Below are 25903 nucleotides of genomic sequence, written 5' to 3'. Positions count from 1 at the left end.
CCCCCCCCCCCCCCGTCACTCTCCTGGGGCAGCCTTGTGAGAAATCTCCGTGGACTAGTGGACCAGAGCCTGGGAGCTTTTAAAAGTTGGGCCACGAGAGGCAGGAAGGTATTATGGCTTCCTCGTCTGGCAACGATGATGATCTCACTATCCCCAGAGCTGCTATCAATAAAATGATTAAAGAGACTCTCCCCAATGTCCGAGTGGCCAATGATGCCCGAGAGCTGGTGGTGAACTGCTGCACTGAATTCATTCACCTTATATCTTCCGAAGCCAATGAGATTTGCAACAAGTCGGAAAAGAAGACCATTTCACCAGAGCATGTCATACAAGGTAAGACGGGTAGGATTTGGTTTAAATCAGGGTCCAGGGGGACAGTCTGCTGGTCGTGTGGCTCGTTCTTGTAGCCTTCTTTCCTTTTCACTGGTCAGTACTGTTAATGAAAAAGCCACACGAACACAAAGGCAGCCGGTGCCTTAAAAAAAATCTCTTGTGTAGCGTTCTTGGGTATTTCTGGTCCAGTGAATAAAAGTAAGGAGTGCAGACATTTAGGACAGCGGACATCCCCAAAACAGAAAGTGTTAATAATAGTAGTCTCAATTTACAGCCAGGTAAGCTCAGCAAGAATTGCCTGCCTGAAGTTCAACTTAGATAATGACAACTGAGAACAGAACCCAGAAGTGTTCTCCCTTGAAAGTTAAAATCCAGACGGAGGAACTTCAAGAATGGGTGGAGACAGCACTCCTTCCCCACCTGATCTTTTATCCAGTGTAGAAAAAAGATTTATTTTCTGAACACACAAATTAACAAATTCTTAACGTGAACGTGTTCGACCTTGTCAAGTTTATTGGTGTTAAAGAGCTTATTTTCTGCTTTAAAAATGGTTTGATAATGGTACTTTTATCAAGAGGTTACCAAAGCACTTCAGTTCTAATCTATAGAGGAGTGTTCCTTAATTTCTTCTTCGTCTTCTTTTTTTTTTTTTTTTTTGCTTTTATGTCGTTTGCTTTGTTCTATGGAGATAAGTTTTAAAAGGTTGGGTTGAAAGGTTATATCCCACACTTAAAAAAAAAAAAAAGAACGTTTCTCTGTCCTTTCTTAACTGCTATTTCCATTTGGATGTATACACTTAAGCTTTCGTTGAACAGCACTTTTTGAAAGTTTCAACAATTTCTGTTATCTTTGAAAGGATTTAGTCCCGTAATAGGGATTTGGGTTACTGTATTAGGGTTTCAGAGAGGGAAGACATATCTACTGGTTATGTTTCCTTTGGCGGTTTTAACTCGGTTATTTTTTTGTTGCAGTTTTGGCTGGGGCCGAGTTTGAACCCACTACCCTCGGTACTTGGGGCCAGTGCCCTACCCACTGAGTTGCAGGCGCCACCCTTGTCTTCTTATTCTAAAGTAGAGAACACATTTGCTCTTACTGACCAAGTCCAGTATTTTACTTTCAATATTGACAGAAGGATTAAAAGATACATTTTGTATCTTTTATGATGTTCTTAAGGTGGATTTAAATAACCAATTGGATGAAAAGTATTTCAAATTGTATATAGAAACAACACACTGTACCCCATGAGAGTATTAGTAATGTACACAGCTATAATTCAATAAAAAATAAAAAAATATAAAATATACTTGCCATTTCACTTGCCATTTAAGAATCCCAAGGATTCTTAAAGCTGGTACTTTTTTTCTACTTATTTGGCATACTGAATAGTAGTAAAATGAAAGCCAAGTTGTCTATTTTTTCCTCTTGTGTTTTTATTTTTACATTGTATGTGTGTGTGATTGCTGTCATAAGTCTTACAAGATTATCCACCAGAGATAGCTATAATTTCCTTATACAACTCATAAAAAGGAAAAAGAACCTTTTGTCAACATTTGCCTTTCTAATGAAAATTGCAAAAGATTTCAACAGGATCTGCCTAAAACATTTGTTTACTCCACACAAGTGGGGATTGTTCCAAAAATCTAATAACATACTACAGTCTGCCTTCTTGGGGAGAGTTTATTCTTTTCTAGGATATATTTAGATTTCTGATTGACATGATAGGATAGAAGTGCAGCTGTAGCAGGCAGTGTGCTAAATAGTTCAACTTTGGGATATGCTAAATTCAGTTTAACTTATTAGTCAGAAAGTTACAGTGAAAGAGCATTTTCTTTGTGTAATAAGGATAATTCGTTAATTTTAAAAAATCATGTTTTAAACTGTTACAGTCTTAGAAATTTACCTTTTTTCCTTGTAAGATTACTGTTGTTAAGTGAATAAGAATTGGCATTTTTTGCCCAAGATTTCTTCCCTATTGGGGGATCAGATTTTATACATTTATGCAAGCTTGCTTAATTATCTCAAAGAAGCTTTGTTTAAGGAGGTTAAATTTTTTTTATAAGAAATGCTTAAGGTGTATGTTTTAGCTGTTTAAAGTGGGTTCTAACAGACTAATCATGATAGATACATATTTTTATACTATTCTTCAACATTGATTAGAAATGTAAGATATATGTAAGTGGAATAATAATGTACATTTTAAAGTATTATGAGTCTCACGTACTGCAGTTTGGGGTTTAGTAATCAGTTAATGAACTAGTCTTGCTTCAGGGCATTTCATTTCAGTTGCTACCTTGCTTTTTCTTGTCAGAGCAAATTAAGCATTCTCAAGCAGCTCTGTAAAATGCAGATTAATATTGAAATGATTTTATCATCAGTAAGTCTGTGAAATACCATAAATTAGATGAAAAGAAAACTTTTTTCTGTGTTGCTTATTTTAAATTTAAGAAAGTAAACTTGGTATTGCAGGTCACAGATAAATGAATAGAGGGAGTTCAGACTATAAAAGGTGTTCTTTTTATTTTACTGCTGGTTTTGTGAACACATTCTTGAATGAGGTCTAACATGTTTTGTTGCATTATGGAGAGAATTGACATTGAGAATCACCTGGAAATTCCTTGGCCTTAGGCAAATGTGTTAACCAAGATTTCCCCATTTATGTATACATAATTCTTGATTTCAGGTGTAACTGGAAATTATTGAAAGAATCAAGTCAGGAGTTGAGAACCTTACATGACATAAGCTACAATAAATAAATAATAATTTTTAAAAATTTTGTAGTAGTGATTTAAATTTAAAGTTAATGGTCTGTTTTGTTTATATCATGATACCATTTGCAAAGGTAAAATATAAAGAAAAATATTTTAAATATTATTTTCTTCTGCATTTCAGTCTCTTACTACATTTCCACTCACATTTATGAAAATAGTAACTAAAAGTTTAAAAAGATCTCTGAGAATTTCTTCTTCAGCCATTGAGTTACTCAAAGCTGTGTTGAAGGACATTTTTTTATTCTAGTCCTTCTCACGTTGATACCCTCTGTAAAATGCCATAAAAATTAATCATTAGAAAAATGAAATGAAAAAAAGATGAACACTCTTTTTTATTATTAGATTCATTATACATAAAATTACTCTGTTAAGTTGCTATGAAGGTTCTCAAATGCTTACTTTGAGTTTCCATACTTATTGCAGCCTTTATTAGCAGTTATGGGACATGTCCATAGATCACACTTTGAGTAGCTTTGCTTTGAATCCTAAACCACAGTTTGTTTTGGAAAGTGGACATGAAGTAATTTTGAAATCGAAGAATCTGAGTATTTTAGAGAAGTTATGATCATGGGAATGAATGAGAATAACATATTATTGGCTGAATAATCATACGAGTATTTTTTTCTAAAGGGACACATGTAATTTGCATTGCACAGTTTGTCACATAATAAGGTGCTTTTCAAGTTAGGATTTTATTATTTTCTTAAAATTGGTATAATTTTTGTTTTTGTTTTCTTTCTGCTATCCAATGATTACTTATTGAAAACTGCTAACTACTTGGCATTGTATTAGATGCTGCTAAGAATGTAAAGATGAATGATACTTAGTTTCTTCTCTGAGGTTAATCTCTCATCATTTTCCAAGATTCTCAGCAGTAGTGATACCATGGAGGACATGGTTCTTAAGGGTCTTCAGAAACCTTTGCCAGGCTAATGAGCCACATCCTCTTAATATATTTTAAGTGAAGTATGTATTCCAGTTTCTTCCCTCCCCACAGACAAAAGAACATAGAGAACTTAGAGAATGCTGATTATTATAGCATTTTATGTGGGCATTTTATATAATTTTTTGAATGAAAAGCATGCTTTATACAGTTGAAATAAAAGTGATTCACATAAATTCACGTTACAATAAAACTTTTTAGGAGCATGTCATTTTGTAAAATAAGCCTATATGAAGATTATTGTTGCTTAGGGGAAGTTTCTGCCCCCCCCCCCATAGCGGTCTTGTTAATATGTGTCTTTTAAGTTGAAAAATATGCTAAGTATTTTTTCTCCCTGATATACACAATGAACTTTACTAGTTATAGTTTTGTTGTTGTTGTTTGAGATAGTCTCACTCAGTTGCCCTGGGCAGAGTGCCCTGGTGTCACAGCAACCTCAAACTCCTGGGCTCAAGAGATCCTCTTGCCTCAGCCTCCAAGAAGCTGGGACTGTATAGGTGCCTGCCACAGTGCCTGGCAAGTTTTTCTATTTTTAGTAGAGATGAGGTCTTGCTCTTATTCAGGCTGATCTTGAACTCCTGAGCGCAAGTGATCCACCCACTTCAGCCTCCCTCAGAGTGCTAGGATGAGCCTCCATACTCAGTCTGGGTATAGTTTTAAGATACCTGGCAGAGGATAGCAGACAGTGAAGTGTGTTGGTTTTACCCACAGATTTTTTTAAAATACATTTTTCTTTTTCGGCTTTAACTCTGATGAGATCTTTAGAGGCAGGGCCATCAATAGTCCATATGGTCTCTTGGTACAAATTAGAAAAAGGCACAACTTCCTTAAAAACTATTACTACCTGCTAGGTATAGTGACTCACACTTGTAATCTTGGTTCTTGGGGGCCAGATGCAGGATTTTTGCTTGAGGTCAGGAGACTAGCTTGAATAAAAAAAATAGAAAAAGCCTAGTGTGATGACACATACCTGTAGTCCCATCTACTCCAGGCTGATGCAGGATGATCTCTTAAGCCCAGAAGTTTGAGGTTGCTGTGAGCTATTATGGACACTACTGTACTTTAGCTGGGATGACAGTGAGGCCCTCTCTCAAAACAAAACACCATTACTACTATCTACCAGAAGAAAAGTCATAGTAAACATGCAAATTTGGGATTATAGTGTGGATAGTCTAGTACTGTGTGTTACCTGAACAACTATAAATGGTAGCCTTGCTTAGGAGCTATTTCCCTTATCTTTTAATATTCTCCTTTGTGTAAAATGGAAATGATTACTACTACATGGTAACAAGTGATAGAAAATTATCTCCCTCTTTAGAATATACCATGTCCAGTTGTTGATATAATAGGCAAAATTTGTTTAAAATTTAGATTAAAGTCAGTGTAATTTTTGGAATTAAATTTGTGACTGCTCCTTTTTGAACTATTTTATTGAGAATGTAGTATTTACATGTAACAACTCTTTGAATAACAAATATTAACCTTGGACCTACTTGCAAATTTTTTTAAAACAGTGTTCTTAGCTTTAAATGTTCTTAAAGGTGAGTTATGTACATACACGGTAGAATCTCTGTAAGTTGACCACTTAAGGGACTGTACCTGGTCAATATATGGAAATGGCCAACATAAGCAGCTAGACCTACTGTCCTGATACATACATGTGGTGCATGTCCAGTCTATGAAAATTAGGTCAGCTTACAGAGATGATCAAGGTAGAGAGGCGGTCAACTATTAAGGTTCTTCTGTAATTTTTATTTTTTAACTCAAGCTCTGCATAAAGGTAGTTTGGATTAAATTTTTTTAATGTCCAGTTTACTAATTCGTGACATTAAGGATTGTCTCTCCATTGTGTTGGTTTGTTAATTTTATTAATTCAGTATTTTATATTAAGAATATATTTGCCCAACCTGAATTTGGATGTAATTACGTATAGCTGTACATTTATTAAGGTTCTGGACCCTTATTAGGTTAGTCTTTTAAATACAAGAGAAAAAATAAAGATGAGTAATACATAGCCTGAGTTGGTTAAATGTTATGTGTTAGACACTGTGTTAAATGCCTTGTATTAATTACTTGTTGATTCCTACAACCCTAAAATTAATAATACACTGTATAATAGCACATATTTTATTTCACTCCCTCTGTGGGCCAACCTCTATTCTAAGCTCTTTATTTATATTAATAGAGTTATTCTTGACAACACCCTGATCCAGTGAGGTGCAGATATTGTTGTTATTCTTTTTAAAAAATGAGAAAACTGAAGCACATAGATAAAGGAACTGATGTAGGGTCACGCAGCTAATAGGAGGCAGAGCTGGAAGTCAATCCCTGGCTGTTTGGCTTTTGGGCCTGCATGTTTAACCACTATATAGGTGGAAATGTTGAAGCTTAGAGATGCTAAGCAACAGATCCAAGGTTATACAAATACTATGTCAATAAAGTTTCATTTCTAGGTCTGTTTGATCTCAAAAGGGAGATCTGTATCTGTCTGGGAAGATCAGGCAAACTTAATTTGAAGGTAGGTTTGATTAGTACCATTGGTGTCAGCATGAAACTGTTCCCTGTTGGGAAACATTGAGCAGTCAGATTTAACAGGAGTAGGCAGGAATTTAATGTCAGAAATAAAACTGGGGCCAGGTGTGGTGGGTTACTGTAATTCTATCACTTTGGGAGGCTGAGGCAGATGGATTGCTTGAGCTCATGAGTTTAAGACCACCCTGAGCAAGAGAGAGACCCCATCTCTACTAAAAATAGAAAAACTAGCTGAGTATAGTAGCTAAGTTCTGACAGACTAGATCATAGAGAACCTTAGTGTAGGACTAAGGAGACCAGACTTGAGAATATGGAAACCATAAACCATTCACTTGGTTTTCTTTAGTATTGTCTCTAACCAATCTCATTGAGATAACTGTGCCTTTAAAAAAGAGAACAGATAATACAAAAACTTTGGCTTCGGTCATTGATACTTTTTTTTTTTTTTTTTTTGAGAAAGAGTGTCACTATGTTGCCTTTGGTGGAGTGCTGTGACCTCACAGGTCACAGCAACCTCAAACTCTTAAGCTTAAGCGATTCTCTTGCCTCAGCCTCCCAAACAGCCAGGACTACAGGTGCCCGCCACAATGCCCAGCTGTTTTTTTTTGTTTGTTGTTGTTGCTGTAATAGTTGTTCTTTCGCAGGCGCAGGCTGGGCTTGAACCCACCAGCCCTGTGGGTGGCTGGTGCCCTAGCCACTGAGCTACAGGCCCAAGCCATCATTGACACTTTTTTAAAAATTGGTCTGTTAATTTAATTTAAAAATACAGACTGCTTAATTTTCACTTATTTTTCCACTATATCTCAACCTCCTTTAAGCCAGATATACAGAATTCAGAATAAAGCCCTTCTGAGATTTTTAGGAAATTGGCATGGGGGTTAACTTAATTAAAATCCAAATAGTAGTATAGTACTATGCTTTTGTCATCAGATTATTTTTTTAAAAGATTGATGAAAAAGCTTATAATATTTGAAATAAAGTTGTAAATCAGTTCAAAATGTCTTAAAACCACAGGTTGCTTATGCATGTGGATTTGTAAAAGTACATTTGGTAAAATCTCTGAAGTTAGATTTGAGACCGTCTGAACTGAAAGCAGTCTGGTTTGTCATAATTGTTTAAAGACTACAAGAAATGATGAGCAAGATTGATTTACCATGTCTTTTACCACCACCTATGTTTCATCATTTGTTCAGAATACAAAATATGCCTTCTGGGCCAGACACAGTGGCTCATGCCTATAATCCCAGCACTTTGGGAGGCCAAGGCAAGAAGATTACTTTTGAGGATCAACAAACAAAATATGCTCTAGGGTATTAGTCATCATATAGGAAACTATATATACTTAAAATTTTGTTTTTGTGTTTTTCTGTTGTGTCACTCAGGCTGGAGTGTAGTAGCACAGTCATAGCTCGCTGCAGCCTTGAATATCTGGGCTCAGGCCATCCACTTGCCCCAGCCTTTCAAGTAGCTAGGCCTACAGATATGGGCCACCATGCCCAGCTTGTATTTAAAGGTTTTTTTATAGAGATAGGGTCTCACTGTGTTATCTAGGCTGGTCTCAAACTCCTGGTGTCAAGTGATTCTTCTACCTCAGCCTTCCAAAGTGCTGGGATTACATATGTGAGGAACCACACCTGGTCCAGAGGAAATTTTATATCTTGTCTTTTCTGGGGTGCAGAAGGCATTTAGAGTGTGCCTTGCTTTCTTTGTAAAATTTTCTTTCTAAATGTGAAAAAAAGAGACATTTAAATTAATGTTTCTTATAGCTTTTTTAAAATTCTAGTTGCTCTGCTACATCACTTGGAAATGTTTCTGTAATACATCCTGTCAAATTTATTTTCAAGAGAAACATGTGGCTTGCTAAAAATGCTGAATTTCATGAATTATTTCTACTAGTATTTCTTAAACTTGGTAGTTTGAAGCTAAAAATAGCTTCCTATTGGTATATTAGACAAAAAAATAAAAACCTGTTCTTTCATCTATGATTTTGTAGTAATAGATAACATGTTATCAGCCTAGGTATAAAATATGTTATTTATAAATATATGTCAAATATTTGCTTTGTTTGTGTTTTTGAGAAAGCAAAAACTTGACTTCATGATGTTTTATTTACTGTGAGTGTGTAGGAAAATGTTTTTCTTACTAAAACCACATGTTCTTACAGTGGACTTTTTTTTTTTCCTCACAGGAAATGCTTTGGTCTTTTAAAAGTTAGTCAGAAAGAAAAGGAAAAGTGAATGCATATGCCTGGAAATGTTACTTAAATTTTAACTGACTTGCAATCTAATACTTAGCAAAATGGTAAAATATTTTGTCTTAGCTGCACAGATAATTGTACAACTCTAAAATAGGTAAAATTATTTTTTAAAAAGGGCAAAAAAAATTCCTTTCCCCTAAAGAAGTACCCGCAAAAACTTCATGTTCCATAGATGGGGAAAAGGTGTATTTTACCATCTTTTCATATTTTCATTTCTCTAGCACTAGAAAGTTTGGGCTTTGGTTCTTACATCACTGAAGTAAAAGAAGTCTTACAGGAATGCAAGACAGTAGCATTAAAAAGAAGAAAGGCCAGTTCTCGTTTGGAAAACCTTGGCATTCCTGAAGAAGAATTACTGAGACAGCAGCAAGAATTATTTGCAAAAGTAAGTTAATACATTTTAAATTATTTTCATCTGTTTTTTTCTAACAGAAATCATACTGATTTCTGAAGTCCATTCCAAAGTCAACATAACGTACCCTGAGGATTCAGTAGTAAATTGTTTGATCATAGTGCTGGCCAGGTTATGTTTAGATATTTAGAGCCAACTCTGGTTTATGCAAAAGTAAATATTTGGGGTGGTGCCTGTAGCTCAGTGGGTATGGCACTGGCCATGTACACCAAGGTTGGCGGGTTCAAACCCAGCCCGGGTCAGCTAAACAGCAATGACAACTGCAACAAAAAAGTAGTCGGGCATTGTGGTGAGCGCCTGTAGTCCCGGCTACCTGGGAGGCTGAGGCAAGAGAATCACTTGAGCCCAAGAGTTTGAGGTTGCTGTGAGCTGTGATGCCACGGCACTCTACTGAGGGTGACATAGTGAAACTCTTGTCTCTCAAAAAAATAAAAGTAAATATTTGCAATCTGTTATCTAAAAAGAACAACTTTAAGAGTGGCGCCTGTGGCTCAGTGAGTAGGGCGCTGGCCCCATATACTGAAGGTGGTGGGTTCAAACCCAGCCCCGGCCAAACTGTAACAAGAAAATAGCCAGCTATCATGGTGGGTGCCTATAGTCCCAGCTACTTGGGAGGCTGAGGCAAGAGAATCACCTAAGCCCTAGAGCTGGAGGTTGTTGTAAGCTGTGATGCCACAGCACTCTACCGAGGGTGACAAAGTAAGATTCTGTCTCTAAAAAAAAAAAAAGAACAGTTTTAAGTAACTGTTGAGATTTTACTTGGATTTTACAGAATGACCATTTAAAAGCGTTAAAAATAAATCTAGAAGGATGTGATGGCACATGGTTATGGTCCCAGCTATTTGGGAGGCTTAGATGGGAGGATCACTTGAGGCCAGGAGTTAGAGACTGTAGTGTACCACTGTACTCTAGACCCCATGCTACAGAGCAAGACCCTGTCTCAAAGAAGAAAAGAAAAAAAATTAATGACTATTAATCTTTCACTGCTATTGTGAATCAGCTAGAGGGTGATGTGTTAATTTGATGGAAAAAAGGAAGAAGCTCTGCTGGATACTTTTCATACCTTGCAGAGTTTTTATGAACTAATATAAATTTTATTATATTTATTTACATATGGAGACATATGTAAATTGTCTCCATATGTAAATTTATGTAATTGACATAAATTTTATTATATTTATTTACAATTTTCATACATTTGTATGAAATTGCTCACTTATTCTGCAGAAATTTATTGAAGTCTTCAGTATTTACCAGGGATTGTGCTAGATGCTAAGCTTACACCAGTCAACAAAAGAGACATAGTTTCTATTATTGTAGAGTGTAGTTTATTGGGAAAGGTTGACACAAATAAAATAGGTTAGGTTCGTCTACTTAGGAAATGTTGGAGTCTGCATGTCTTCTGACTCTAAAATCTATAATTTTTCTATAATATCATGCTCTAGCTACCATTTTATCTGCTTAAATTTATTATGGAACTCTTAAATGGAATATGCATTATCCTAGCCACAGCAAAATGCAAAGAAATATTGACTGCCTTCTATATCTGTCTTCACTGCTCTATCCCTATTATCTTTTCTTTATTTCTCTTTATCTCTTTTCTCACCATGGCATTTGGGTGAAGATCCCTAGTATTTCTTTGCTATTGTGAGGACAACCAGTAGAGAAGTAAAATAACTGGAGTTGCCTAGTACTTCTTCCCTAAGGTGTTAAGTACTTAAGTTCCAAACATGAAAGAAACTAATAAGTATGTTAGTTTTTATCACTTTCATTTGGTTTAATTTTTTTAGATTTTATTTTAAATACATCATGACAGCCTCATTTCCAGGTAGCAGCTAATATCAAAAGCTTAAAGTTAATTGTAAATTTAAAATGAATCATTTTAATATTATTCTCCAATTTTTTAAAGAGACATTGTCTCTTTTTAAGCAACAAGGTCTTGGCATGTTGCTGAGGCTGGAGTTTAACAGCTGTTAACAGGTGTGATCATAGCACACTACTGCCACAAACTCCTGGGCTCAAGTGATCCTCTTTTGCCTTAACCTCTCAAGTAGGTGGGACTATTAAGTGTCTACTACCCCTGGCTCACCAATGATTTGTAAAGGCATAGGAGTGCTTTTATGTTCAGATGAAAGTATGAGAGCGGATATGGAGCCATGGTACCTAAAGTCAATTCATTTTGAAGTATAACTAGCATATGACTTTGCAGACTATTTGACTAAACTGTAAGATCAAGCACCTGGGGCGGTGCCTGTAGCTCAGTGAATAGGGCACCAGCCCCATATACTGAGGGTGGCGGGTTCAAACCTGGCCCTGCCCAAACTGCAACAAAAAAAATAGCTGGGCATTGTGGCGGGCACCTGTAGTCCCAGCTACTTCGGAGGCTGAGGCAAGAGAATCACTTAAGCCCAAGAGCTGGAGGTTGCTGTGAGCTGTGACACCACAGCACTCTAGACCAAGGGTGACAAAGTCAGGCTCTATCTCTAAAAAAAAAAAAAAAAACAAGCACCTTTGTAGTATAACCTTTGTAGAGACTTAAATTATTTGAATTTTTTCCCCATGTTACAAAATTATACCTATTCGTAGTTGATTAGGCCACCAAGTACTATTAAATTGATTAAATTCACACATTTGGTTTGCCCCATCATTTTTTTTTATAAATTCTTGAAATGTTTTTAGTGAAGCACACTTAGTTGATTCTGAACTCTTTGAGTATTCCTTCCATAAAAGTAAATATGCCAGTGTATTAGAATTAACTGTATTCCATGTTTCTTTGTAAAAATGGAAGAAAAGAGTTATTAGAGTGAACATTGGTTTATAATTTCCTAAGCAAAAGAAAAGTTTTTGTGTGTTATAAAAGATTGTCTTATCCATGTTTTTACTATTATCTTATTTCTTCCTCTTGGCCTTTAATTATTTGTGGGTCTTATATATCTCCTTATACCCCCCCAAACCCTTATGTCTTTTGCTATAATTGTGGTACCAGCCAGGCATGGTGGTGCCTTTCTGTAGTCCTAGCTACTCTGGAGGCTGAGGTGGGAGGATCCCTTAAGGCCAGAAGTTTGAGGCTGTAGTGCACTGTTATGCCTGTAAGTAACCCCAGACTTCCAGTCTAGGCAACAGAGTGAGATCCCATCTCTTAAAAAAAAAAAAAAAGTCTGTGTTATCATGTTAAAAATGTATACCACATTTTCCTCACATTTGACTTCTGCCCTACCCCAGAAATGGACAGCTAATCATCAAATTCAGTGACATTTTTCCCCTTCAAATCTCACTCTTCTAGAGGTTTTTAAAAAAATAACATATAACATGGACCGTTTTCTTTGTTAGCCTTTCCCCCAAAGTATTAAGTTTTCTTCTTCTTTGCTGTCCCCCCTTGCTCTGTGATCAACACATTTCAAGTCAAAATTCAATTAACATGTGAGTCCCTGCTGCATGTAAGACATTATGTATAGTGCTACAAATAGACAGTAATGAAGAATATGTCATTCTTGTTCTTAAGAAATTTAGTGTCTTGTAGGGGAGGACTAATACAGGTATACTAACAACTATCCTGGTTGTCCATAAAGTTCATGTGCATTTTAAAAATAGTTTAATATTTTAAATCACACACGAACTTTATCAACACCCTATGTTTTGAGGCTGGCTACTTGGATGAGGAAGATAGCTATGAGACCAGCTACTCATGAGAAGTATCCCAAGCATAGAGATATCACATCAGATTTTGGGGGCATAAGAATGTGTTAGTTATTAAGCAATCGGCTTAGCCCCAAACCCACTTTTTAATGCTCTGCTTTGTGACTGGACCTAGTACTCTGCTAGATAACTACCTATGAGACCTTACTGCCAGTAGGGGGTTCTAGAGGGAGATTGTAAAGTTAGAGGAAGAGGGACTTGCTCCTTTTATTTCCTCTTGGCTTCCAGAGCCATTGGCTTCCATTTATCCCAGCTGCATCAGTTTTTCTGTAGTGGGGGACTGAATTTAATTTGCATCATCTCTGATACAGAATCACCCTCAACCTGCACCCTCCCCTTCACAGGAGTATGGATCCCAACTCTTGAGGCCTTCCTCCAAGCTCAGATATAGTAGGACCAGCCAGTTTGTGCCCATTCTTCAGAGGTCTTAGTTTCAGTTCCGTGGGGTTGTCTACCTATATTGCCCATGCTGGTCTCAAACTTCTGGCCTCTAGCACTCCTCTCATCTCAGCCTCCCAAAGTGCTGTGATTATGGGTGTGAGCCATATGTCTAGCAACAATTCTTTATATTAAATTATTTCTGTTTCCATAACTAGTATGACTTCTGTCTTCTTATCACACCCTGGCTGATACTAGGAGGGAAGAATAGTATTTCAGTTTGACTTGGAAGAAGGGTGGAATTCAATAGGTGAAAATCAGGAAATTTCAAATAGAATGAATGTCAGCATGAGTAAAGGTAGTGAAGATGAGAAAGTATGGTGTATATTTAGGAAACATTTTATGTAGAGGTTGGGGTAGGCACTAATTTGGAGGACTTTTGAACTCTAGGCTGAGAAATTTGTATTTAATGTGTAAAAAAAATCATTTTTTCTTTTAAGTAAAATAATGGCCTGATTAAAATTCTCATCTAGAAATGTTTGGATAATAAAGTTGTGACAGATGATTAAGAAAAGTAAGGATCATACAGCTAAAATCTTAATGTTTGAAGTTATGGTGAGTATCACTATCTCCCCATAATTCCATTCACAAAATACTATTCATTTATACTGTGTGTTGGGAGTACAACAATGAATATGAAAATAGCCTGTATTCTCAAATCTGGTGGAAAAAAAATAATATAAAAATAATTGTAAAACAAAGCAGATGGGGCAGTGCCTGTGGCTCAGTGAGGAGGGCAGTGGCCCCAAATACTAAGGGCTGCGGGTTTGAACCTGGCCCCAGCCAAACTGAAAAAAAAAAAAAGGCAGATAGATTTAGGAATGCATGGAGAATTATAACATTTGAAATAGAGCACAATATGTGGGCCAGAAGCATCAAGAAAGACTGACTGATTTGTAGTTCAAATGATGACTAGGAATTAGTTATGCATAAAGGAGGGTATGAGCCAGATTTAAAGAACAAATCTGAGAATAACCAGAGACAGAGAGGGAGAAACATTGTTTTGACAGAGGCCAATGGGAAATTGTAAGACCTTTTCAAGAACAGGTTTGTTTTTCCCTCCTTACTATGGTTTTTCTGCTAACAGGTGAAATTAAATTGAGAAGGAGCTTTGCATGTTGCATATATTTCATATGTATATATATCCTGGCCCCTAAAATCCTATGGTTTTTACAGAGGATATATCAGATGAATGGATTTTAAGTGGTTATCTTTTCACTAGTTTTATGTCAGCGGTTCTCAACCTGCGGGTCACAACCCCTTTTTTCCATTTGTAACAACGCGGCAGTTAGGAAGGTTGAGAGCCACTGGTTTATATGGAAAGGGTGTATATATTTGTGTGTGTTTGCAAATGCGTGTATTTATAAAGAAAAGGAAAGAGGGACCCAGAGAGAGAATATTGATACATAAGGTAGGAATTGTAATTGAAACCCAGAAAGAGATATCAGGCATTCGTATATAGTACCTTGTCCCTAAGAGTCAAAGGTACTGTACTAGAGAACTTTTAAAGTACGTAAATGAATTTTAGATTGAAAAATGTTGATGGCTCGGCGCCTATAGCTCAGCTGGCTAGGGTGCCAGCCACGTACACCTAAGGTGGCGGGTTCGAATCCCCAGCCCGGACCCGCCAAACAACAATGACGGCTGCAACCAAAAAATAGCTGGGCGTTATGGCGGGCGCCTGTGGTCCCAGCTACTTGGGAGGCGGAGGCAGGAGACTCGCTTGAGCCCAGGAGTTGGAGGTTGCTGTGAGCTGTAATGCCACGGCACTCTGCCCAGGGGGACAGCTTGAGGCTCTGTCTCAACAACAACAAAAAAAAAAATGTTGATATAAAAATCATAATTTGAGGGGACATAAGAATCAAATGAAGTGAGAGGAAGAGAAATACAGGGAAAGAAACCAATGAGAGAATATTCTAATTTTTCTGTCAACCATTTCAACTTCTTCAGTTCATGTGACAGAAAAGGAAGTATCCCTTTTGGAAAGATGTTTGCAGATCACTTAGGGACCTAAAAATAGACCTGCCATTCAGTCCTTCAATTCATTTACTAGTATATATCCAAAAGACCAAAAATCACTTTATAACAAAGGTATTTGTACCAGAGTGTTTATTGCAGCCCAATTCATAATTGCTAAGTCATAGAAGAAGCCCAAGTGCCCATTGACACATGAATGGATTAATAAATTGTGGTATATGTACACCGTGGAATACTATGCAGCCTTAAAAAAGATGGAGACTTTACCTCTTTCATGTTTACATGGGTGGAGCTGGAACATAGTCATCTTAGCAGAGTATCTCAAGAATGGAAGAAAAAGTATCCAGTGTACTCAGCCCTACTATGAAACCAATTTATAGTTTGAGAGCTATAACCCTACTATAGCCCAAGAAGAGAAGGAGGGAAGAGAGGGTTGGGAGGAGAAGGGGGAGGATGGATGGAGGGAGGATAATTGGTGGGAACACACCTACGGTTTATTTTACAAGGGTACATGTTAAATTTACTAAGTGTAGAGTATAAATGTCTTAACGCAAAAATAGAGTGAAGGCTGTGTTAACCAGTTTGATGAAAATATTTCAAATGGTGTATAAAACTAGCACATTGTACCCCATGATTGCATTAATATACACAGCTATGATTTAATAATTAAAAAAAGGGTTTAAAGAAAATACATATAATTGATAGACCCATTAAAAATTATTCTAGATCTTAAAGAAAAGGAGCTATATAGAGAGAACCAAATTTGGAAAAATCCTTAGCTCTCTATGTGGCTGACAATAAAACAATCTCTAATTGTATTTTCTTGTAAAGTTCATGCTTTCCATATACATGACAATTACATAGTAGTTGGAAAATATTCTTTTGGTAATGATGAAGTCTGTAATCAGCTCAAAGTGTAAGTGTAACCAGAGTGTATATATTGTAGATTGAAACAAAATTGTTTTGTTTTTATGTTTTGGATCTTTAGGCTAGACAGCAACAAGCAGAATTGGCCCAACAGGAATGGCTTCAAGTGCAGCAAGCTGCCCAACAAGCCCAGCTTGCTGCTGCCTCAGCCAGTGCATCCAATCAGGCAGGATCTTCTCAGGATGAAGATGATGATGATGATATCTGAAATTCACCAGCTGGGTTTCTATTTCCTCTATAGATGTTTTTCTCTGTACAACAAACAGTGAAAGAAATGCTTATCTGCAATTTTGTATGTATCTTGGTGGACTTGCCATTGGTATTCTAGGAATGTCTGCTGTTAAATTTCATCTATTGTGTGCTATACATGTAAAATCTGTCTCTTTGAACTGTTGAAAACTTAAGGTTCAGTATAATATCAGTTTTGAATTTGTAATGGTGTTTATGAAATTTTAGATAGCAGTGAGTCCTTTATTTGATCAATAAACAGTGTTACAGAAAACTTCAAGTTTATAAAAATACAGTAAAATTTATACAGAAGCTCTAAATCCGTATTTGCATTTCCTCTTTAGTTTTTTTTTTTAAACTAAACTAAAAATTGAGAATTTAAATTATTTGGGGAGGGTGCTAGGTGAATCAGTAGACTTTGGATCAAGTTGGAGAAAAGAGTTTAGTCATAAAATATTTGACCCTTGTCTATATACAGGCAATATATAGGCTCAGATAATGCACTTGTTTAGAAAATCTCAGAACAAGACATTAAAAAACTAGGAAGGAGTATGTTCAATACTAGTTACGTAAATCTGGTGGGCTATGTTTTTTTTGTTTTGTATAGAGGTAAAAACTAAAGTTTTATGGCATAATTCATTTTGAGCTACACTATGGGCATTTCAGAGACTGCCCAGTTTTGAGGACTGTCATGATTCTTACTGTTTCACTCCAGTTCAGTAATTGTTAATAGTATTACTTGCTTAGTCCATCCATGCTTATATAGGTGGGACTTTTAAAACAATTGCTTGGGTTCCGTTGGTTTGACTGAAATTCATGAATTAAACTGAAGTTCATGAAGTTACATCTTTACTGGGGAAAAGAAATGAAAGTTAATGAGCATGCTTGCTATGAGAGAGGGTTTTTTTTTTTTTAATTTAACTTGTGGTAATTGTTTGTTTATCACATTGCTTTTACATTTTCTTGACTAGATGGCCTTTTGAAATGGCAGCATTGTCTCCTTCATCATAATTGAGTGATAGCTTTAAAAAAGATTGGTTTTGTTTAAGAAAGTGTCATAACTGATCAGCCCTGTATGAAACATAAATAGTTTGAAACTGCTTGTTAAAAGAGAGAAGCTTTAATTTGGTTCCAGTAAATAAAGTATAGTAGTGATTATAGGATTCCAGCGTGTTGAAGAAATGGCATAGTATTTATATTTTGGAAACAGAAAGGAAAAGTCATTTAAGATAGTATGAAGTAAATACATTCTTAATGTCAATTGCCAAATAATTTAAATTTCTATATTCACCAGGCCCCAAAATAGATTGTGGTTGCCAGGATTCCAGTTTTAATTGGAGAGCTAATTAAGTAAAGTTTTCTAAGTATTATATTTCTTAGAGTCATATTTTGCAGTTTTAGAAAAAGGGAAATATATGTTTATTATTTCCATGTAACAGAAAGGTTAATTTTGCTGAATGTTTTAAGTTGAAGTTACTTCATGGATGTCATATCCATGAAGTGCATGTAGACAAGATAGAAAGAATTGTTTCTTAAGAAATTTAAGTACCAAAGGTAGTCTAGTCTAGAAAAATAATAAGTTAATAAGTGTTGGCTTTTCTAATTTGTACTGTAACATCCTTATACTTTCAATTTTAAGTATATCTGTTTCTTAAGTAAACTTAGATATTTTTCCACACCTTTTTCTTTTGATGCAGTGTTCAGGTTAATTAATATTTTACTGCATCTGATAATGTATTATATGTTTGAAGCCTAGTGACTTTTCATTTTGACATTCTTGTGATTTCATATGCTGTATTCTTCAAGCAATAAAATTCTGATGTGTTTTATACATTGTTTTTATATTTAATGATCCTATAGAAAGATTTCTGTTACCATTTTTTTTTACTAGTTTCTTAGGCCCCAAAACCATTTGGTCTTTTGACATCTAATACCTGCCTTTCTCCTTTGTTTAATGTTATTTCAGAAAATGTGGTTTTACTTGCATTTTTGTAAATTACAGTCCTAGGAGTGAAGCATAACAAAGCTAGTTAAGCAGTATTTTAACTTTTTTTTTAAGCATTTATAAGTCAGTATTTTGCTAGTTACCTTTTTTTTAGTCTTCTGAAGAGAGAAACTCTTTAGAGTTTTTGAGAAATAGTTATTGTATTTTTCCATCTCCTTGAGCATATATTATATATGTCATTTTCAGCAGATTACCAGATTGATAAATATCAAAAGGCACCAGTTTTTAAAACTGCATATACCATATACGCTGAAAGAGTACACCAATTAATTTTCCGTCACCAGCCTTCAGATCAAGAGACCAGGGTATATGAGTACCCCAGAAACCCTGTCTCTTGCCCCTATTTTTTTTCTGGTTCCTATTTTAACATTATCTTCTTCCTCCCCAAAAGTAACTACTCTCTAACTTCTAAAACCATAGATTAGTTTCATCTGTTTTTTTTATTCTATAGAAAAGTAATCATATATAACATACTTTTTTCATTCATATTTTTGTGACTATATTAGTTTCCTGTTGTCACTGGAACAAATTACCACAAACGTAGTAAAACTAAACGTCTGTTAGAAGCAGCACACAGTGTCCCTGAAACAAGACAAAAAGAAATGCAATTTGGAGAGAATAGGATGAGGAAAGTCAAATCTTACAGAAGGCTCTTGACTTTACATCTGCTGTTCTCTTCACCCTGTAGGGTCCAGTCCAGTTATAAATCTCTCTACCAGCGTACTGCTTTTCCACCTTGCTGCTAATCACATTTGAAACGTATCAGGTATACCACCTCATTACTATACATGTAGTACATCTTTTAAAAAGCATGTTACTTAAACTTTTTATTACGTTTATACATACCATAAAATTTACCTTCTTAATCAGTTAAAATGTACAATTCTGAGGCATTAAATACATTCATATCATACAACCATCACCACCATGGGTCTATGGAATTCCTCCTTTTCTCAAATGGAAACTTTATATCTATTAATAACTCCCAGTTATCCTCTTTCTCCTCAGTCTTGGGTAACAACTATTCTGCTTTATGTCTGTATGAATTGGACTGCTATAGATAACTTATATAAGTAGAATCATGTTTATTTCACTTATGTCTTCATATCACACCATAATATCTTCATGTTGCAGCAAGTTATCAGAAGTTCCTTCTTTTCGGTTTTTTTTTTTTGAGGCCAATCACGCTCTGTTACCTGGGCTAGAGTGCAGTGGTGGCATCATAACTCAACTTCAGCTTCAGACTCCTGACCTCAAGTAATCTTCCACCTAGGCCTTCCTAAGTGCTAGGATTACAGGCATGTATCACCATGCTTGACCTAGAATTTCCTTCCTTTTAAAGGCTAAATAGTATCCTATTGTATGCATGTAACATATTTTGTTTATTCTTTAATCCACTGATAGACACTTGGGTTGCTTTCTCCTTTTGCCTGATGTAAATAATGCTGCTGTGAACATAAGTATACAGATAGCTGTTTGAATCCTAATAGGCATGTTATTTGGGGATGCAGAGATAAACATATTGAGAATTAAATAGAGAAAGCAGCGTAGTAATACACATATGAAAGACAATTTATAATATTATTTCTTAGTTAATGTCACTAGGTTCTTGGAAACTGACTTTAAGTGAAAATTACATAAAAGAGAACCAGTTTTACATAGGCTAATTGATATAAACAAGAGTTAAGTTCTGGCTCAGTGCCGATAGCTCAGTGGTTAGGGCGCTGGCCACATGCACCGGGGCTGGTGGGTTCACACCCAGCCTGGGCTTGCTAAACAACAACAACAAAAAAAAAATAGCTGGGCGTTGTGGCAGGTGCCTGTAGTCCTAGCTCCTTGGGAGACTGGGGCAAGAGAATCGTTTAAACCCAAGAGTTGAGGTTGCGGCACTATACCAAAGGCATAGTGAGACTCTGTCTCAAAAAAAAAAAAAAAAAAAAGTTCCCATAGCATATTTCTGGTCAAAAAAACATCACCAAACTTCTAAATAAAGACCTAACACTTTGGAGGCTGGGATGGGAGGATTGAAGTCAGAAGCTCAAGACCACCTTAGACAGCATAGCAAGATCCTATCTTTACAAAAAATTAAAAGTAAGTGTGGTGGCACATGCCTGTAAATCTTAGCTACAGGGAGGCTGAGGCAGGAGATTGAGCCCAAGAATTCAAAGTTCTCATGAGCTATGATTGTATTAATGCACTCCAGCCTGGGCAATAGTGCGAGACCTGGTCTCTTAATGTTTGCAAAGCAAAAATTGTAAGGAACACCTCCTACCACCACGCCCCATGCAGTTCAAAAACAAATAATAAGCTAGGCATCATGGTGTGTGCACCTGTAGTCCCAGCTACTTGGGAGGGTGAAGCAGGATGATTACTTGAACCCAGGAGTCTGAGATTGCAGTGAGCTATGATGATGCCTCTGCACTCTAACCTGTGTCAAACAAGCAAGACCCTGTCTCAAACAAACATGGCAGGTTGGTAGAGCACTTCTGTACTGCATTACTTATTTCATATAGCTTACAAATTTTTATTTTACAATGATGTGTATTCATTTCTCAACCCACTTATTCCATTTTAGGGTCTCAAGAGGCCAGAGCCTATCCCCACCGCAGGAAGCAAGGTGGGAACAAGCCCTGGACAGGGTGCTTCTATATCACAAGGTGTACTCGCACACTCACACTCCCTCACACTGAGACCATTTAGACTGCCAGTTCACCTGATGTGAGTATCTTTGGGAGGTGAGAAGAAACTGGATCAACCAGAGAAAATCCAAAGACATGGGGAGAACATGCAAGCTCCGCACAGACAGTGGCCCTAGCTAGAAATTCATTTTTTTCCTCAGCAACATTATAATGACAGGCTATTATTCAAGGACCTGCTGTATATGATAAATGTGACATGTACAACAAAGACCAACTCTTTTAGTAATCTTTACATATGTTATGTCATTTGCTCCTCAACTCTGGGAGGGTAGGTATTGACAGTCCATGATCGTCCAGGGTGGTAGACTGTTAAGTTGATGAACCATTAAAAATAAAAGACAACAGGCAATTTTTAAAAATTTATGAAACTCCTTATGTATATGTAGTAAGTGTGGAGAATAATATAGTACATGTTGTTCCCTTTCAACTTCATATGTTGTATGTTTCTTGCCTTTGTACATTTTATATGAATAATGTTTGTCAGTAACATGGACAGGGAAAAGAGAGATTGTCATAGTAAGTTTTTAGTGAGATTAAGAGATTTTTATTAGGAGTTGGAAGACAGATCATATCAGAAAGGATGTATCTAGGGAAGGATAACAGGTTGTTAAGGCATTTAAGGATCCTCTGACTACTGGAGGAAAATAGACCAGGCTTAAAATTGTTGGGTTATGCATGTACCTTCTAATAAGTTTACTTTGTCGATTATGCCTATAAAAGATACTGTTAATTTCATATTTATGTCACTAGTAAACTTCTAGAATCCATGTAGTAGGGCATAGTATGGTTGAGATATGAAGAACAGTGACACTTATTTCAGCAACATTTATTTCATCTATTACACAGGATAGGTTATGTTTTCTAAGACGTTTGATTTATATATGCTGTTGCATTATACATACTAGATTTAACACATTCATGAACTCATTCTAGAAAAAATGCTACATACATCATTGCTGAATGTCATTCAGGTCACTTCGAAGTATTCCCCTTGAGAAGCTATGCACCAACACCAGCACCTAGTCTACGCTTCAAAATAATTTTGGAACTCTTTCTGAAATGGCCATCAGAGCTGTCATCATTTATTACCTTTTGTTTTCTTGAATGTCATCAAAATGTCTTCCTTTCAATATTTCCTTTAATCTTCAAATTAAGAAAAAAGTCACTGGGGGCCAGATCAGGTGAGTAGGGAGGGTATTCCAATATAATTGTTTACTGGCTAAAAACTCCCTCATAGACAGTGCCATGTGATCTGGTACATTGTTGTAATGTACCAGAGCCACACCTTTCCCATGTCAAGATTTTTAGTTAATATTTTCCTGTTTGTCTATCAATGTTTACTTGGTTTATTATGCTTCTCACAGTCATCCAAAGATTTTGGTGCACAATTCAATGAAGTTTTACAATGTTTTCATCAGTTCTGCTTGTACTGGTTGCCCTGACCTCTCTTCATCAATGACATTTTATCTCCCCTCAAAAAGCATTTAATTTGTATGCTGCCGTTTTCTTCATGGCATTATCCCCATAACTTGGACTAACATGTCCCTTAACAAATTTATGGAAGGTTTGTTCATTGTTCTAATTTAACTCCAATGTTCTTGCCATGGCACATAAAAACACAACAATAATAAATGCCACTCAGAAGATGCCCTCAAACATTGACACAAACATAGCTGTGAGACACTAAAGATGCCAAGGTTATGAAACATTACTGAATTGTTTGTATAGTGCTGCCAGTGCCAATCCATGTTTGTTCATGGACCTAATTGTCAGATCTTGTATATAGTAGGCCTTAACATTAGTTCTGTCTTTATTATAAACATGTTGTAAATGAGAAAATTAAGGTTCAGAGAAATTAAGTACAGTTGACCCTCTCTATCCACAGGTTCCACATCCAGAGACTCAAAACATGGATCAATAATGTTTGGGGAAAAAATAATAACACAACAATAAAATGACATAATTTTATTTATGGTTTGATGCAAGATAAAGACAGGTTTTTTAACTACATTGTAACTACATATTTACATTATATTAAATATAAGTAGAGATGATTTAAAGTATTCAGGAGTATGTGCATAAATTATACACAAATATTAAGCCATTGAGCATCCTCAGATTTTGGTATCCTCAGGAGTCCTGGAACCAATCCTTTGCATGGAGGGATACAAACCATCTAACAAGTGGAGACATCACAAACTGAACTCCAATGTAAGTAGTTGTAAGGACTGTTTTTCTTCCACTAGTGGTTTTCAACCTTTTTTTTAAATCACAGCACACGTAAACCTATAGTTAAATTTCCACAGCACACTTAAATGATGCTGATCAAAAAGAAGAGCAAACAGAAGAATATACTTACTGTGCTTTAAACTTCCTTTGAAAATTAATCTTTAAAATTTTTCACAGCACACTCAAGATCCTCTCACTGCACACAGCTTGAAAATCACTGCACTAGGCTGGGTGTGGTGGGTCATGCCTATAATCCTAGTACTCTGAGAGGCCAAGGCTGGTGGACTGCTTGAGCTCAGGAGTTCTAGACCAGCCTGAGCAAGAGCCACACCTCCTATCTCTGCTAAAAATAGAAAAATTAGCCAGGTATTGTGGTGAATACCTGTAGTCTCAGCTACCTGGGAGGCTGAGGTAAGAGGATCACTTGAGCCCAAGAGTTTGAGGTTGCTGTGAGCTATGACACCAAGGCATTCTACCCAGGGGGCAGAGTCAGACTCAGTCTTCATTAAAAAGAAAAGAAAGAAAGAAAGAAAATCACTGCACTAGATCATTCCCCCCGGAAGTACTCTGGGGAATACTTATTTGAAGGCCATTTAAAAAATTGTATGGTATTGCAAGATAATTGTAGAGCTCACTCTAAGGAAGCAGAACAAATGCTGATATTTTTAGCTTCCTTTTTCTGCCCACTATTGTCTAAATGATTCACTTAGTGTTATGCAGAGTATGAGAAGCTATTTCATAAGATTAATTTATCTTACAGGCTTTACCCTAGGGCCGTTCTTTTGGTCAAAATACTAAAGAGAGCTTACAGAAAAATGTAACCTGGCCTCAGGTTTTCAGAGTTTCATCATTAGACAAATATTGCAGAATTTTGGAATCTTCTGGAGTAAGCTTTCTGTAAGGAAACAAAGGCAAATTATACTTTTTAATTACAAGGACCTTGTTTTTTGTATTTCAGGAACAAGTTTACTGTTACAGGAAATACGATCTAGTAGGTGTGGCTCATAATTTAGGATTTTTAAATTAAGGAATATGTTCTCAATGGTACGGACATGCCAGCAGCTATCAATATACAAGACTAACCCCTGGAAAAATACTGCATTATTGCAGGAACTCTTTTACAATACTTTAGTCATGCTGCTTTAGAAGCCAGGCAACTACAGATCCTCACTCCATAGCCATAGTATTGGTTCTCATCTGAATCTTGCAGTGGCATCCTAGCTGACCTTGCTGCCAGTCCCTCCTTTCCTAGTCTATTCTTCACACACTGCCTCCAGGGTAATTTTTCTGAAGTAGAAATGTAAATATGAGGCTCCTCTGCTCCTTCGTATAAAGTCCAAAACTCTTTAGTATTACATGAAGTATCTTTGGCAACACAATTCAACTTGGTTTTTTCCTCTAATTGTACTGAATCCTGGGCTAAACAATGCTATCTCTTTTGATACCTTTGCACATGTTCCTTCCCACTCTGGGATTACATCTTCCTTTTTTTACTTGGCAAACTGCTAAATATACTTCAAGATCCAGCTTAAATTTTAGCTCCTATGTAAAGTTTTCTCTGTTGCCTTCATATGTAGTCACCCTTTCTCTGATTAGCTCTGCCTGTGGTACATATTTCTATTTTTGATTCATCGTACTGTATTATAATTTATTTGTTATTATAATGGGAGCTTCTAGAGGACAGAGATCGTATCATTATCATCTCAGCAGATGAAGTTACAAGTGTCTGCTTGTGTTTACCTCTCCTTTCACCTGATGTTCTGTGCCATCTGTTCCTAGAGCTACAATACAAAACAGTCACTCAGTAAATATTTGGTGATGATTATAACAGAAAAGAGGGAAAATTACATTTCATGTGTTATGTTTAAAAAGAAGGGTTAAAAAAAAAAAGAAAGGTCCATATTTAAATCATGAAAAAAAATTAGGAATATAGTTTTTAAAGACTGGAAGGGTTGAAATTATCAGAAAGCCTTTTTTCCCCCAGCACAGCACATTTTCTGGTTCTAGGAATGCATGATAGCAAAATGTTTTCCACATGATTAACCAGAAAAACAGAAGCAATTCAAAGTATTTCAAGCAAAGAATGATTTAATATAAGGAATTTGGTAATTAAATTATAGGAAGAACTGGAGGAGCAAAAGAGGGAAGGCAGGGAGTAGTTATCCAAGAATGAGGCTTCCCTGGTGCTTCCGATCATTTGACTTTCATTCATGGAAGAGCCGTGTTACTACATGACCCCCAAATTTACCAGCTTAAAACAATAATGATCTTACCGTCTCACAACTCTGAGAATTGGGTGGGATCAGCTGAGTATTTCTTGACATGGTATCTGAGGGATCAACTGAATGAAATATCCAAGGTAGCTCACTCGCATGGCTGTTCTTAATAGTTGTTACTGCTGGCGGCGGTGGTACACACCTGTAATCCTAGCACTGTGGAAGGCTGAAGAGGGCAGATTG

The 25903-nt window shown here is 36.3% G+C and overlaps 1 protein-coding gene across 1 annotated transcript; it reads left to right on the top strand.

The window, feature by feature from the left end:
• The first annotated feature begins 6 nt into the window (after nt 1–6).
• Nucleotides 7–18342, top strand: DR1 (down-regulator of transcription 1). Its single transcript, XM_003784148.3, has 3 exons — nt 7–333; nt 9055–9218; nt 16345–18342. Exons 1-3 carry the CDS (start codon nt 114–116, stop codon nt 16489–16491), a joined length of 531 nt encoding a protein of 176 aa, XP_003784196.1. The 5' UTR covers nt 7–113; the 3' UTR covers nt 16492–18342.
• Nucleotides 18343–25903: the final 7561 nt, after the last annotated feature.

The sequence above is a fragment of the Otolemur garnettii genome, unplaced genomic scaffold, assembly GCF_000181295.1.
Source record: "Otolemur garnettii isolate 467f Iridium unplaced genomic scaffold, OtoGar3 scaffold00010, whole genome shotgun sequence".
In the NCBI taxonomy this organism is placed as follows: Eukaryota; Metazoa; Chordata; class Mammalia; order Primates; family Galagidae; genus Otolemur; species Otolemur garnettii.
Note: the sequence above shows the minus strand (reverse complement) of the source record. Positions and strands in the feature narration are given on the sequence as shown.